This window comes from Perna viridis, chromosome 3, assembly GCF_037379345.1.
Source record: "Perna viridis isolate PV_CMFRI_1.1 ecotype Kerala chromosome 3, ASM3737934v1, whole genome shotgun sequence".
Classification (NCBI taxonomy): Eukaryota; Metazoa; Mollusca; class Bivalvia; order Mytilida; family Mytilidae; genus Perna; species Perna viridis.
In genome coordinates, this window is record NC_142447.1 from 31074361 (window position 1) to 31090603 (window position 16243).

A 16243-nucleotide genomic window follows, 5' to 3' on the forward strand; every position below is an offset into this window, starting at 1 on the left:
GTTCTGTTTATAACCAAGTATGCGATCAAAGTATTCAAAGTTATTTTTAGTATTTATTTTTAATCAATTCTTCCATGCTTTCGGATAGTATACTAAATTTGCCAAAATTAGAACTTCATATTGATAGTCATAAACGTATACAGTGTACATGTAAATTGTATTAGTGCTTTATATTGTCCGTATGAGATGTATGCCAGTGACGTATTAATTACTTGTGTGGTAGTTAAAAAGTCGCAAAACATTTTCGTTAATTTAGAATAACACTAGATCAGACCACAGCGAGAACTTATTTTGAAGCACACAATTAAATGACATATCCATATAAAAAGCGATAATTTGTAAATTAATTTATTTGATGGTCCATTTAAGATAACAAACGCATGTCTGACAAAGATATTTCATTAGATAATGTAAATTCATTACAATAATCCACAAATCCTCGTGGATATTTGAGTGATTCACGTTTGATTGTGTTCTTTACTAAAGAGTTTTATAAATAATAATTTTTTTTCAATGCAAAGTTCATTCATTCAACTACATAGTCTTTATATGGTGAAATAAAATACTATTTTGAAAATGCACTGAGTAGTAAACAAAGTCAAACTAACAATCTACTGTTACTGCATTATCCTAATTAAAAACGTACAACATATATACGAAAATCGAGGTTTGCTATTTTCCTTAACCGCACAGTAATTTTCATGTACGTGAATACAATCAGTACCTAAAACTACATTTTTAAAATAAAGTTGACGATTTCTATAATTCGTTGTGCGGCTTTATTAGTAATATTTCAGAAAACTAAACAGAAATATGAACAGAAAAAAATCTAAACGAAAGAAAAAAAAATGCCTCAAAAATCAGTGTGATTTCAGCCTCTTTCGGAAAAACTAAAAGAAGTTATGACGAGTCCGCTGAAACCAACTACAAAAATTATAAAATCAAAGTACTCATGTACTGGATCAATTTATACCGTTTGTTTGAATTTTCATCCCTCAAATAATCATCATATTGCAAAAATAGAGGCAAGATAAAGGAAAGAACCCGGATGGACTCCAAACTCATCTAAACACAAGATTGTTGTAAATTGTTAAAAGTCGAAAATTTAATTTAGCGAACGTCAGGTCGAAATCGTCTGTAAAAGTCATTCAAACTTAAGCCACTATCAATGAAATAAGTCTAAGTCCTGCCCTTGTCACCTCTCATCCAGCTTCAGTTAATTATCGGCTGATATAAATATATATATCTTCTCTGGCCATAAATAATAGAACATACTCTTTGGGTATAACGGTCTTGTTGCTGTTCTGAAATGCACGAAACAGTGACGGATACATGAAGATGGTTTCGGGGATTGGGACATCCTTTTGTTTATAAAAAATGCCAAAATATGAGCTAATAATAGCCTGGGACCCATCCCTCTATTGTAATCACTGCCCTTTTTGTAAATATTTGGATCAAACACCGCATGAAATGCGAAGACCTCTTCCGATTGGTACTCAGCACACCAGTTTTTTTTTTTATATATCTAATGATTTCCGTCCCAGCTTGACATCAAATAGCTAATTATGCGTCTAACATTCCTAGACAACTTGAGTATCGAAAGTAAAGGACTGGTCTTATGGGGTAATGCATGAAAATGAGCAACAGGTATTGGATCGTGTTGTTAATTCAAACCAAATTAATCAGCATATTTAGTTCGAAGTTAAAGTTGTGTATTGGTTTTGTTTATTGGCGTAAATAACATGAAATTGATCCTAACATTTTAGAAATAACGGTGAAGGGTACCTTAGTGTTTGCATTTGAACGTTAACGATGTATGTCAATAGAACTATTTCCCTGCGGTGGTGTAAGAGATAGTTTCAGATGCTAACATGCTTTACAAATCTATAGGCTCTTGTGACAGCTATATCAATTCTGATCTTCGATCTTAATTGATAAAAACCTGTTATTTCTGTACCAAGTTCGAAATCGGTGTCTGAAAACAAGATCCATTAGACTGTCTTGGGACTGGGATAATATTTTAGGCCTACTTGAGGACTGACAATGCCCAAAATATTGGGAATTCCCATATCTTCCTCTGTCGTTGAGAAAATTTTAAAAAGGGTACTTTTTATGCACTATTTTGTCCCGCGAAATATTGTTCCGGTGTCATACGATATTTAGTGTGATATTTTAACCCCCTTCTGCGATAAATTACCCCTTTCCCCTTGTTGTAATATTGTAACCTTCCTGTGACGATATTTTAACATCCCTCCTATGATAAATCAACCCTCTACTGCGATATCGTAACCCCCCTTCTTCGATTAATTAACCCCTGTGCTGTAATAAATTAACCTGCCTCCTATGATAAATCATTTTCCTGCTTGAGATCTTAACAACCGCCTTTCTGCAATATATTAACCCTGTGCTGTAATATTTTAACCTGCATCCTATGATAAATCATTTCTCTGCTCGATATCTTAACCCCCTGCTATGATAGTTTACTAGTAATGCCTGCTGCGATATCTAAACATGCCTGCTGTGACAAATAAATCCCCCTGCTGTGAGATTTTAAGACCTTGCTGTAATAAAATAACATCGCTATATGTTAACCTTCCTACTGCGATATTTCAACCCCCCGTTGTGATACAGTAACCTGAAATCTTGGACCCATCCCTGCTACGTATTCGATACACTTAATTTATTATTTACACTTCATAATATCATTACAAACTTTTAAGTACGCCATGGTATATCGACTTACACGTGTGTTCTATCATAACACGTATTTCTGCACGCAAAACATTAAGGACAGTAAAGTCGAATTAGCGTATTTCAAATTTTTCAAGTTTTGTTTGAACGCACCCCAATCTTATGAAAATTCATCAATATTATTAACAGCTTGCTTGGCACTGGTTCATTTTACGCCACGGCGTTACGCACCCTATTGCGGCACATTTGATAACGTCAGAATTCGACGTTTGTCGACACTTTTCGTTTCTTGCTTGGCTTGCTTGCTTATTGAAACACTGGTACAGTAAAGTAAAATATACAATAATTTCTGATTTGTAGCAATTGAAACATCTTGAACATTTCTTAGAAAAACAAACAGATTAATTAATTTGATTATCAGTACTACCGGTAAATTAAATTTGCATATGCATGTGCACCGCAGCGTGGAATGCAGCCGCAACATATGTGCACACTCTGTCTGCCTAGAGAGGGAATATTGGCAACTTTCTCCTGCGATAAATTAAATGTGCATTTTGATATACATGTATGATTTTATGTTACATGTACCAATAGCAGAATTTGGACCTATCACAACTTAGTATTTCGATTGAAAGAGCTTTCTATTCTTCAGAAAATCGGGCTTTCATCAACATCCATTAGATAGCCGCTCATTGATAAAGATTTTCATTTCATTTGCGTTTTCCGTAATAAAAAAATGTTTATGACTCCTTTTTACATTAATTTTATCTATTAGCATTCTGCTTTTCTATACCTTTTTAAAGTTCTGTCAACTTTATTTTGCGTTTTAGTCATTTCACTCCGATCGAATTCCTATAAACTATAAGAATTTATTCTGTTCTCTTTTGGTTTATTCTTTCGTTTGTTAATTACACAAAATAAAGATACTGTTAGTCTTTTTGAATCGCATTGATTTCGATTTTTTGTCTCTTTCAGTTGCATGTTTTATACTTGTAATTGCAGAAACGAGTATAAGTGTCTGGTTCTTGTTATCTAAAGCAGAAATTATTTCCGTTCTATTTCCCCATTTCCCCATCGACGGAAAACGTTCAAAACGTTAAAAAAAGTGAAAATTCGACAAATTGCTAGACATTTGTTTTGTTCGAATTTTCTCCGTTTTAAACGGTTAAAATCATAAAAACGAAATATGTGTATTCCTAAGTGTATGTACAATTACAAAGTATCATTATTTCATAGAAGAAAATTTTATCAAATGCCGACGTAGAATTGCTGAAAGTATGTACATTTTTAGGAAATGTTAATCGATAAAGAATATTGTGTAAATAAGTTCTTACATTAGTAATAAAATTTGATTACTGAACACTTTTAGAAATCTGACCATTTACCAACACTTTCATTTTTGCATTGAAATTTTTTTTTGCCTAAAATTAACGCAATTTCGATAATTATCACAAAAATTATTCTTCCATTCAAAATGTGGCGAAATTCGTACCCTCTGCAATAGCGCAATTCATTATTTTAGTTGTTTAGACCTACATCGTGTTACATCTGACATACGGAATTCTGACGTTTTTAGGTTTTTTTTTTGAAAGTTTAATTGATTATAAAGAATTAGAAGTACCATGTGCGACAAATATTCAGAAATTATAACTTGTCCTGATTCCAACAGTATACAGCTTTCACATAATCACAGTTTTGATTGTTTTCAATAGTCATTTATAGTTTAGATAGGTGTGTTTTTCTTCAACTTATCCGCAATAGCGTGCGTAACGTTTCACGTCATCCGATTGTAAAATGACGTATCATTTGAATAATACCGGTTGATTTCAAAAAGCCTGTATGCAGCGGTTAGAAGGAACTGCGTGGAGCTTGGTTCTGACCATGTATTTGAATTTTGACGTAAATGAATTGTCTCATTGTTTGTTTACCAACATCTACTAGTAATAGACAACACTTAGATGAGAATCCCATTAAACACAAAAATGTCATTGGCAATTACCTGATTCGGTGGATCTAAAAAGTTGATCTAATAACAAGTATGTTCACCAGTGATAAAACCGACCACTTAATCTATTAACATTGACTCTATAGAAACTATAATACTGTCGGCTACATGCGCTATACGTTGTATTCGAAAACTTAAGTTAAAAAATAGTAAACAACTGAAGTGTACATGTGCACTGACATGGAATTAAAGAAATACAAGTTGTTGTTAATCATATTTTAATGAAGTATACTACTAATACACTAATAACCATTTATTTTTAACGACCCCTGTAGTTCACAACATAAAAATATATCATACTAGAAGCGTCATCATCACATTACTGTCATTTTTAGAAATATCTTGCGGACCTCCCGACTTGATTCCTGATTCCGGAAGTTATATAGACATAGTCACGTCAGAGAAGTATCAAGGGACGGCAAGTTACAAGTGTGAAAACGGGTATGGTGTAGCGAGTGGTAACATTGAACGAACCTGCCTTGCGACCGGAATATGGGGAGGTGAACCTCCTGTATGTAATGGTACGTAACGATAAATGATGAAGTCGTGAAATAGGATAAGAACGATGAAACTTACCATTTTATTGTAAATAACAGTAGCTGATTTTGTAAGGCACCTGGTGTTAACAGTGGCGGAGCTATCGTGTGTGATAATAGTTATAAATGCTGTCAGGCCATCGGAAATTATATTTAGGAAAATGATAGTAAATGTACTCGATAACATTAGGTAAAATTGACCCGGAGATGAGCTCTGTTTTGTTATTACTAAGTAATAGTTAATCATGTTGAAGTTAAGAGCGGGGAAATTATGATAATGCGATAACTAATCCCGAAATGCGACCATAGTTTATATTGGCGAAGCTTCCGTTTGTAATGGTAAATAAGCATCTCTGGTATGTCAATTTTGCTCAAGTCCACAGGGCTTGCAGGGACCAAAAATAACTAGTCCTTCAACAAAAGAGCCAGAAGTCAATAATGAAGCAAGAGAATTCCAATTGACACTAACCCATTTGGCTACCGTTCATGATTCTTCATTAGCTCTCCCTGGAAATTACCAGCCTTTAGCTCGTGTGCTTGTTTTTGTATTTTACCAGTGCTTCTGTCTTTAATTGTAAATAAAGATATCTGATCATGTTTAGAAATAATGATACATGATGTAATCGGAATGGATGAAAGAAATTTCATGCAAAATTTGGTAATGACAGAAAATAGCCTGGCTTGAATTAAAATTACGTTTATTTTTTATTTCGAAAAGATTTTTAAAAGTCGATCACAATCGCACTATAGTCTGAAGTGTTTCACGATTTTATGATTTTTTTCATTGCAAACAATTCGCTTTAATTAATTCAGTGTCGTGCGGGGCTCCTGTAAAAAATGGTACACAGAGAACGAATAATCAATACTGCAATACAGTCGGTTGCTACGCTAATTTCATATGCGCTGTTGGATACGAAAATTTCGTCGGAGATACCAGTAGATATTGCGAAATGGATGGAAATTGGACAGGAATTGAACCAAGTTGTGAAAGTAAGCACTTTTATTTGTGTATACACATTTCGGAGGTTGTATTTACTTTTTATTTATTACTAACGTAGTAACAAATAAAAAGAATACGCAAGTTTGTTTTTTTTTCTAATATTTTTAAACGGTGAACAATATAATCTCTGAATTTAAATTGTTGAATTATTTGTGTCACTATGCAGGACACTGTTGTAATAAATGTACCCGATTTTGTTTAAACTCTTGTTGTATGTTTTAGTCAAATACTGTCCCGTACCACAAACTGGTTCCAATTCTCAACTGGATTTCACCACAACGTACTACCAGTCGAACGCTCAGTATATATGCGATGAAGGTTATGTCAGCTCTAGTGATCAGAAAAGTACCACTTTGATGTCAACATGCCAGGATGATAAAACATGGAATATACAGCCTCTTGAATGTCAAAGTGAGATACGGGGGAAAAGACTTAAAAAAGTACAATAGTTAAACAAGTAAACATTAAACTGAAAAAAAAAAATCGAGAGAACAAATGTAAAAACTAATCTTTTTACGGAAGTAAGTAAAAATGGAGCTTTATCTCTGTGGTAATTTAAATAGACACCCTCATTCAATCAGTTAAGCAGCCGTCTATATAAAAACAGACAGAAGGTAACGCATATATGTCAAAAACCCCCAAAATTCAGTTTTATTTTTCTTCAGAAACAGTAACTGATCACATAACCAGTCTTAATGTTCCATAAGGTTGTTGTGCTTTTGAGATAAAAATTATATAGATAGTACATGAAATTGGCATTTTGCAGCAATTATCGTTCTTGAATTAGTTTCCTGTGGTTGATTTTAATGGGAGGTTAACGTGTAGCTTTCTCAAAGGACAGACCTAAATATAGGAAAGACAATTGTCACATAAAAATATATCATATGTAGACCAAAAAAGCATCATTTGTTCTGTGGGTTTTTCTACACCATGAATCACCTTACCACAGACAGTGTGAATATTATATGGCCTGGTACTTAAACAACTGAAAGTAGGAGATTAGCAGATTTTTACATACAGAAAAATAGATATTTACCTTCACGAAAAATACATAATGAATGAAAAAATTCCTTATAACTTTGACAAGATGAAATTGAACAGCATTGACGTAATGGTGAATGACTAAAGCTGCACCAGTTTTGTATATTTTTTATTACTAGTGGACATGTTCGTACTAAAAATAGAAAAAAAGATTTCTAATCAAAATTACTGAAATTACAATAATAAAATACAGAAAGATTTTGCAAATCTGCATAAGCTAGTGTGAAAAAAAAAACATAAAGTACTTTTTTATTGTATGTAGTAAAGATTGCCAAATTTGCAACAGGATGGTCAAATTATCCAAAGTGTGTCATGACTTTCTTCCTCTAAAATATGATGTAATACAAACTTCTAGAAAACAAATAACAAATGGGAAAACAACATGTTGTTATTTGAACATTGATATCACTTCACCAGTATAGGAAGTTTTTTTCTTTCAATTCTATCACACTTCAGTTGTCAACCACTAAAACTCCCTCCACGTGAAGGAAAAATTCTCCTACTGCAGTTTAATTGCATGTGTGAAGGTGTCTATATAAATAACCACAGAGTTTAAGCTTCATTGTCACTAATTCAATAGATAAGCTGATATTTACCTTGGGCTATTCCAGTTAAGAAAGTCAGAAGTCACGGTCAACTCACTCTAACATATTCATTTAAGTTTTATCAATTCAAATACAGAAATCTATAACTAGTACTAATGCTGCATTTTCATCATTTGATACACGAACGTCTCTTAATAGTACAAAAGTACGAAAGTGGTTACTTGATCTGGATACTCAGGTGCTGAGTGTGTGTTCTTGTTTGCTATTTCTTTTTCTACAGAAATAATTAACGTTTTACTATAAAATAGACGCTCAAAAAATTTGCACAGTTGACGAATTGAATATAATATGCAAATTTCTTAACAAAGAACAATACATATTTCGTTTTGTTGTAATTTAAAGAAAGTGATAGATGTTTTCTTTGAGTCGGACTTATCGGATTCTTAATTTTAAGGAGTTGAATGTCCGTATCCTGAGCCAGGTTTTCTGGTCCAAGCTGTAGCAGTCATGACATATTACTATGGCGACATTATCACTCAACAGTGTTTTCATGGGTATATGTTAGCCAATGGTTCACTGGGAAGGACTTGTCAAGCCAACAAAACATGGAGTGGGGAAAAACCTAATTGTAAAGGTAAGCAGATTGGTTGGTATTTGAACAAATTAATATTTTTTTTGTCTTACTCTTTTACTGACATGTGAAAATCCAAATTCATCGGTCATAGGTTAGAAATTTCATATCAATTCTTACAACTAACGCTGAGGGAAAAAAAGAGAAAAGACTGGTCATACAAGAAAAAAGCCTATTACAGTGGTGCTTGAAGAGTAAGTTATGTATAAGCTGTTAATTTTGTTATACCATGTGTCTCAATGTCGGGGCATCATTAAGTATTATTGTCGTCCGTTCGTGTTCGTTTGTTTCATAAATCCATATAGTTTATAACTTTTATCTTTCAAAGGAATTATTTTCTTTTGATGTGCAGCATGACCTTGATGGGTTGTGTCTTGTGTAAGCTTTTCGTTAGGTGTTACGCAAGAATCAGGAATTGTTCAGTTCTATCCGTTATCAGTTATAGTAGGATTGTGCTGTTCAGCTCTACTGGCGCTGTTCATTTTTCACTTTTCAGTCCTTTTGTGATACGGTGTGGTCTTCCCATGTTGTCCTTTATGTGCTTCCTATGGTCTGGCCTTATCGTGTTGCCGTTGGTGCTTCATATGGTGTATTTTTCAGGGATATCCCCTTATTTGCACCTTATGCATTTCTACCGCATCTTCAATCTCTGCCACGTATCAACTTCCTGTTATTTTTTTAATAGATTTTTGTACATTTCCGTCAAGAAAATCTCAGGGAAAATATTAAGTTTTGTGTGCATTTCTACCCAGACGAGTTAATCAGTAAAGCTACTTTTCTCATTGTGCAGTAAACTTATACACTAGATATATATATATTGTGTAGATATTGCATGTCCATCCCTTGGTAACATCACTAAAGGATATGTTATAACTACTGGTTATGTGTTCGGTCGCCAAGCTGTTGCTATATGTAGAGAAGGTACAGCTGTCATGACAGGAGATATGGTCAGAACATGCAGTCTCAATGGAACATGGGTAGGACCAACAAATGCAGAACCAGTTTGTGAAGGTAGATACTGCGTTTTACTTTGAAGTTCATGAAATAAAAGGAAGAAGAGAATGCTCCTGATATAATTGATTTTTTCTAGTACTAAATAGCTTTGCTCTGAATATCAAGCAAGCGTAATTAAGGTTGTGTTATACATGTCAGTGATGGTATTTTCGTTTTAATTGCGCTCTTGCTAAAATTCCTAGATAACTTTATCAAAAACCCAATCTGTTTCAACGTTAGGCGAACAAATGATAAAAATGTTATTCAAAAATACAGAATAAGTATATTAATAACAAATACACTGCACAAGAAATTTATAAGAGATTGTACGAATGAAAAAAAAATATGGAACTTATACAGGAGTTAAATAATGTTTTGGACAAAATTTTCTGAATTGAAACTTAATTTCTTAATTTGCGTGTCTCAACTTAACATATGAAGGAGCATATATATTTTTGTGTAAACATGCTGCACTTTTTTATGATTTTGATAAAGACAATAACATGGAATATAAAGAAGCAAAGTATTGATTCACATTTTTATAGTTGTCTCTTTTTTAATATATTAAGCAGTACCAAAGCTAAACTAATACTTTCATCGTATTCTGTATAGTTTCGTTATACGTCTCAAACATTTTTTTAATATTTTACCAAGAATGTTTTTTTCACCAACAGAACTGAAAATCATTGTAAAACATTGTTTATATTTTAGATGTTTACCAAGTTTTTCGAGTTGTCAAACATTGTTTATATTTTAGATGTTTACCAAGTTTTTCGAGTTGTCAACCCGAATGTAACGACCAGCAACTATACATATGATAGCAATCATTTGGCAGTGAACCTTAAAGGCCTTTCTAGATACAAACGTTCAAAGAGAAGTGTGTTTTACAATACTCCATCTCACATAGCACTTGGTGTGGTTGGTATCCTTGTGATCATTGCAGTCAGTCTGTACATCTGCTCATTAGACACCATCAGGGTAAGCCAACAAATTAAAGAAATTTTACTCAAAAAGAAGCCAAAGCTTGAAGAACCAAATCAGAAGAAAGTTTACAAGGTGTATGTTGTCCGTAAATGATGAATTGTATCAAGATAATTTATTTCATATACGTATGTAATTTCATCATATTTATTTTGTCATAAATAGGAAGATGGGGTCAATAAAAGTATGTTTTTGCCCTTTAAGTGGTCATGTGTTTCTCATTCAAGGTTTGTCAAAACAATTATCTACAAATCTGTCTGTTCCTCCTGAACTTATTTGCAAAGCTATGTCATATCTTGTTGGAATTTTTGTTTGCTCTCATGCGAGCATTTTTAAGTACCACTCTGTATATAATCAGGCAATGTGTGGCACATCAGTTTTCCCAATTTGGTCTTTTATGCCTCATATTTAATTTAATACACCAAGATAACAACCTGAAAGCTATTTAAATTAATCCCGAAGCATCTATGACATAGATATTTTTGACTGCTTATATAGGTAAAAAGCGCTGAAAAAAATTCCCGCCATTTTTCCATATTGCATATCAACTAAATTACTAAATTTGACCTATCAATACCTCAAAAAGGCAAACTTAATATGCACTTTGATGATCGTTTTTGGAGGTTATGAGGTATAAAGACTTGGAATAGTGCCATAAAATCCCTGTTTTTTTTTCTTCATGTGCAATACCTTGTACACATTTTGCCTGATTCTTCAAAAGAGAATTACTTTTAAAACGCTTGTAAATTTTTACTTTACAATCTAATCATATGTATATTCATAGACAAACAGTTTAGAAGAATTTCCATTACAATTGTGTGTAACATACAGTTATTCCTCTTGCATTGTTTTCTGTGTTTTGTGTATATTACACCGACTTTTCCAGCCTAAAACAAAGTTGAACATATGCTTAGGATATTAAGTTTTTCTCATTGAAATACATTTTTAACCAAAAGCACATAATTGATAAAAGTATAGTTGCATTATGATAAAAAAGACCTAAATATTGGATAACCAGCACCTATTATATATTAGCAAGTATGCTAAGGGAAGGACATGTTGTGTCATCACTTTATTACCGACATTGTCATTTAAGATATAAATAGTGTTTTAATTACAATGTTTTTATTTTTTGAGTTTGGTTGGTCGTAGTTTAAAATATGTTTGAATTAACTTAGGTGTGATATGTTTCGATATTATGTTGGTTTATCATTGATTATCATTGATATAATAATGCTTTTCAAAGGTTACTAAAAGCAAAAGTTTTAGTCAAAAATATTCAGGTAAAATCTGAAATAACATCAACAACACATTTATGGTTCAAAATCAAATGGACATTCAATTCCATTCTTGTTAAATTCTTTACTTCTTAATTTATATCCCCCAAATATACCGAAGAGACGTTTCCTAAATGTTGGAATTGTTAATCGACAACATATTTGTAGAGTGTGGTAGACGCGGTTTTTAACAAACGGTCGGCATTCCAATGGGAACAAATTGTGCTCCTGAACTCGCTGACCAATTCCTTAAGTCCTATGGGGCTGACTTTACAGCTGATCTAATCTAAAGGAAAGAACATTGTTTAACCATATCATTTGATCTCATATATTCAGGTATATAGATGACGTATAATCGTTAAACAGGTCTAGTTTCGGGGATTTAATACATCGCATCTACCCCAAAGAACTTCAGATAAAGAATACTACAGACATTGTGAAGTGAGCCTCATACTTACACTTACACTCGATGGTAAAGAAAAACTATTGACCAAACTAAACGACAAACGCGATGACTTTTCATTTCGTATTGTCAACTTTCCTTTCATCTCTGTTAACTTTCCTTCAGCAAATGAGTATAGAGTTTTCATATCACAACTCATACGTTATGCCAGAGCTTTCCGTACCGCACTAGACTTTTTATAATTAGGCTTCTGGAACAGGGTTATGTTGCTAATAAATTGAAGTCATCACTACATAAGTTTTATTGTCGCAATCATGAAGTCGTGAATCGTTACGGTGTATCCATCTGCACCATGAGAACCGATTTGTTCAACATGCCATAGTTTTCCTTTCCTAATTCGTCTACCTCGGACTTGACTGTCTATAAAAGCTAGGTGGGCGTTTCTAGAAAAGCAGAGGACGCTTATCCTACCGATGAACCTGGTTCATTCTCCCAGTTTTTAGTGGAGTACAAGTTGTTCATTTACTTTTGTAGCTTTGAACGTATTATTTTTGTTATTTCGTGTTCTTTGTTGTGTGTGTCTGTTTCTGTGTCCCCGGTGTACATTCTTCTGACTTCAGATAGAACCTTGGTTCCATTGATTACTCTTTTATTAGCGGCATCAGATTGTTAATATTTCAGAAAAAAATAATCATTCATTTTTTTAACACAGACCGAAATTTAGGGCATTTGACTTTCTTTTATTTTTTGTTCTAGGAAAGTTCTAGTTCATAAGCCCGGTTGTGAATATTTTTGTAATTGTTTGTTTCTTTGATAGAAAGTTTTATTGAGTTTAAGGCGGCGAAATTAATCATATCTGACAGAGTTGACATATAAAGTATCAGTCTCTGTTAGAACTAGGTATTGGGTGAAATATCCAATTTGAAAGTTCAATTTGACCATTTGCATCATCAGATTCAATAAAAAAGATTTAAAACAAATCCATGTCAATTTGGAAAATGAACATTTCAGAGGCAGATAACTTTTCAAAAACCTCGTTTTTTAAAAAAATCTCCTCAGCTAATCCAGTGATGAAGAGATCAAGTAATGGTCTTTTCTAATATAGAAAGCCTCATTAAGTGAAATCATATTGTCAATTGGTGGGATTTTGACGTGTATGTTTCTGATTTTTTTCGCCCGATTCTTACAAAACCTCTCTCTTAAAACGCACTACAACAGACTAAGTACTTGTGGTCTTGAATATTTTGCACAAATACAGTAAAGCTTTCATCTTTTTCAATATCATGACTATCTAATTTTGACCTTCCTGGGATTTATCAAACGTAGACAAAAACATTTGCATACCCCATCATATGATAGTTGGGGCATATAGGTTTATCTCCATTCCTCGAGTTTCGCACGATAACTCAAAAACGCTTGCACCAATTTAACTGAAACTTTGCAAAAGTGTGTATATACATAGTGGAAATCTCCATTTTTTAATACATTTTTTATCCAATTTTTGAGTTATTTGTCTGATATTTGATGCTATATTTGAACAGCTTGCTGAAACCAACTCTATGTTTTAAGTATAAGATTTTTAATATTTTCATCTATGTGTGTGTTCGTCTTCTTTCATGTATGTGTTTATAGAGGATTGGTAGAAAGTATACTTAGCAGCTTAGCAGCTCAGTAAAAAGTTGCTGATTTATTGTATTGGCTAAGTATCAATAGACAAATCTTCATATGCGAGGGCAACGCAAGCGTCTCCCAGACCAAAAGGTGTTTTTAGGGTAGTCCAACCTTTAGTGTGGATACTACTTTGCTTAACATCATACATTTTTTTTTTGCAAAATCGTACGAAATACATCAAATACATAAAAAAAACTTTCTCCATGTAATGGACATATCAAAGATTGTTAAATTGCATTGTGCTGTACTTAAAAAATATCAAATAAGGCAATCTTAGTCTAGTCAATTATTAAAATTGTATTTAAGTATTTTTTAAAATGATTATTGTTTCTGTACAGAAAGTGCAAGGTACTACTAGAAAATACTGAAAAAGTGTCATATTGCTATTAGTGTGCAAATCATTGATAATATAATAAACAATTCTCCAATTTAATGGTATATGGGCAATGGTCATTCACCGCATTTTTGCCTTACTTGATATTCAGTTTTGTTAAATTGATATTGTGGTCATTGCATGCTTTGACCACTCGATCGCCGTTTTTATCATTCAGAGCTGTCTGTGATAGGCATCTGACATATTTAAACCAAAGGTCGTCATCTCTTTTCTTTTCAAAGTTTGAGTCTTTATTTTTTATATATGTATGTAGAAACAAAGGATTGTTGGTTTTGTTTAAATCCGTCTTGTCTTCAGTAACGGGCATATGTATGTGACATTTACGATTTTGAATCTGAACAAATAAACTCAGAGGTAATTCTGTGCATTGATTTTTTTGCTTTGTTAACCAAAATCATTATAATCGATTAAATTATATGAAATGTATTAGAATATGCAGCGTTGCGGAAGATACAAACCAAACCGCAGATACTCAAACAATGCCACACCAAAAGAACAAGTCTCACAACGCAAAGGGTCATTATTGAAAACAAAAATACATATGAGGTGAACTTAGGTGGTTCGGAAGGGTGAGCAGTGCCTCCGTCCTGCTCGTTGAAGTGTTTTACACTTCTTAACATTTTTTAAAAACAAATATCTGATCTCTGGAAGGGCCAGTCATAATGACGTTTATGTTTCTTTTTTAATATTATCCATAAAATTGAGAGAAATGACCTTCATAAATACCATTAAAATAATTTGGTATTTTGTTTTATCATTCATGCCTAACAATTGTTTTCATTAGACAATTTACTTTTTGACCTATGTTTGATTAAGCTTGTATAATGGATCTTCCTGAGGAGTTGTATAAAAAATAATGCAATACTCAACGTGATAGGTGGAAATCGTGACTAGACAAGCAGCCTGTACAATTCTTCTTTAATAGTTTCTAAGAACTTCTGAATGAAACGGCACTGTGAGGTTTATAATGTCAATATTTCCGTCACGAACATGTCAATTATACCGTACCGTGGGTAGTTAACACGTAGATAAATGTCGAACTTAATATAAAGTATCGTTACACAAACTGATGTTAACTCCAGCGGCCAGGTGACAAATTTTGCACATCGTGGTGACGTGGTTAAGGTTTCTAAACAGCTATCGCATTCTTAAAAGCTGAAAAGGGATCAATTAACACTTTTCTACAGCATTTTGTTTTTTTTTTCAGAAGAACAATCAACAATACATTGACTTTTTTGTTGTTTGAATATTATATTTTTGTTGTATTGTTCGTTTTTTTTTCTTTTGCTCTTTTTGTTGTTTTTTTTGTATACAGATTTCCCTCGTTAGACAGAAACCCTGTTTTTGAAAATCACTTTGTTTGTTTGATGGGGTTTAACACCCGAGCAGCAATATTTCAGCTATATTGAGGCGATGAACATGAAATGGATGATAAAATGAACATAGAATGATGATGATGAAATGAAAAGAGGGATTGGACATAAGGATAATAGGGCCAACTAATTTTGATTGCCACTGGAAATAGGGAGAGGTGGGTAGGGTCGGGCAATTTAGCTTCCTGTGGCGGAGCCCTATGGTTCCTACTCCGGGAGAATACCACACTAGGGTTCTTTAACGTGCGAGGAACGTGGCATTTTTCCCAACACGATGCACCACTTTTTTTAATCAGGTTTTCCGTATTATAGCCCGACAACCCCAGCATGTTACACGCCAAGGGTACCCCATTCCACCACCTGGGGTACACACCCCAGTTGTTCTATGGGCAGAGCGCCTAGCCCCAGGCTAGGTTTCTGAGCACTATTTAGTCGCCTTTTACGACAAGCTTAGCGCTGCTGCAGGAATATTCTTTTGACACCCGTACCTGCATAGTGACAGGGAATATCCAATCAGTTTAACTGTAAAACAATACCAAAAAACAATCATTCTTTTTTTTGCACATTGTGTAGGGAAGTGTCGGTTGTTTTTTTTTATTCTAACACAATTCAACTAGTGAAATGTAATGTATATTGTAACCACATTTCGTACGAATTTAAGCAATTATCTCGACTCCAAATAGATTGACTGGTTTTAAATTT

General features: G+C 33.4%; 1 protein-coding gene across 1 annotated transcript in view; it reads left to right on the forward strand.

Annotated features, from left to right (window-relative positions):
- LOC148621843 (uncharacterized) overlaps positions 1–14531 on the forward strand; it is a 38857-nt gene extending 24326 nt beyond the window's left edge. The window contains exons 11-16 of the mRNA XM_088576630.1: positions 5032–5217; positions 6046–6222; positions 6455–6643; positions 8273–8452; positions 9275–9460; positions 10200–14531. Coding sequence (XP_088432756.1) covers positions 5032–5217; positions 6046–6222; positions 6455–6643; positions 8273–8452; positions 9275–9460; positions 10200–10519 — 1238 coding nt within the window. The 3' untranslated portion in view covers positions 10520–14531. The remainder of the gene's footprint in view (positions 1–5031; positions 5218–6045; positions 6223–6454; positions 6644–8272; positions 8453–9274; positions 9461–10199) is intronic.
- The last annotated feature ends 1712 nt before the right edge of the window (positions 14532–16243 follow it).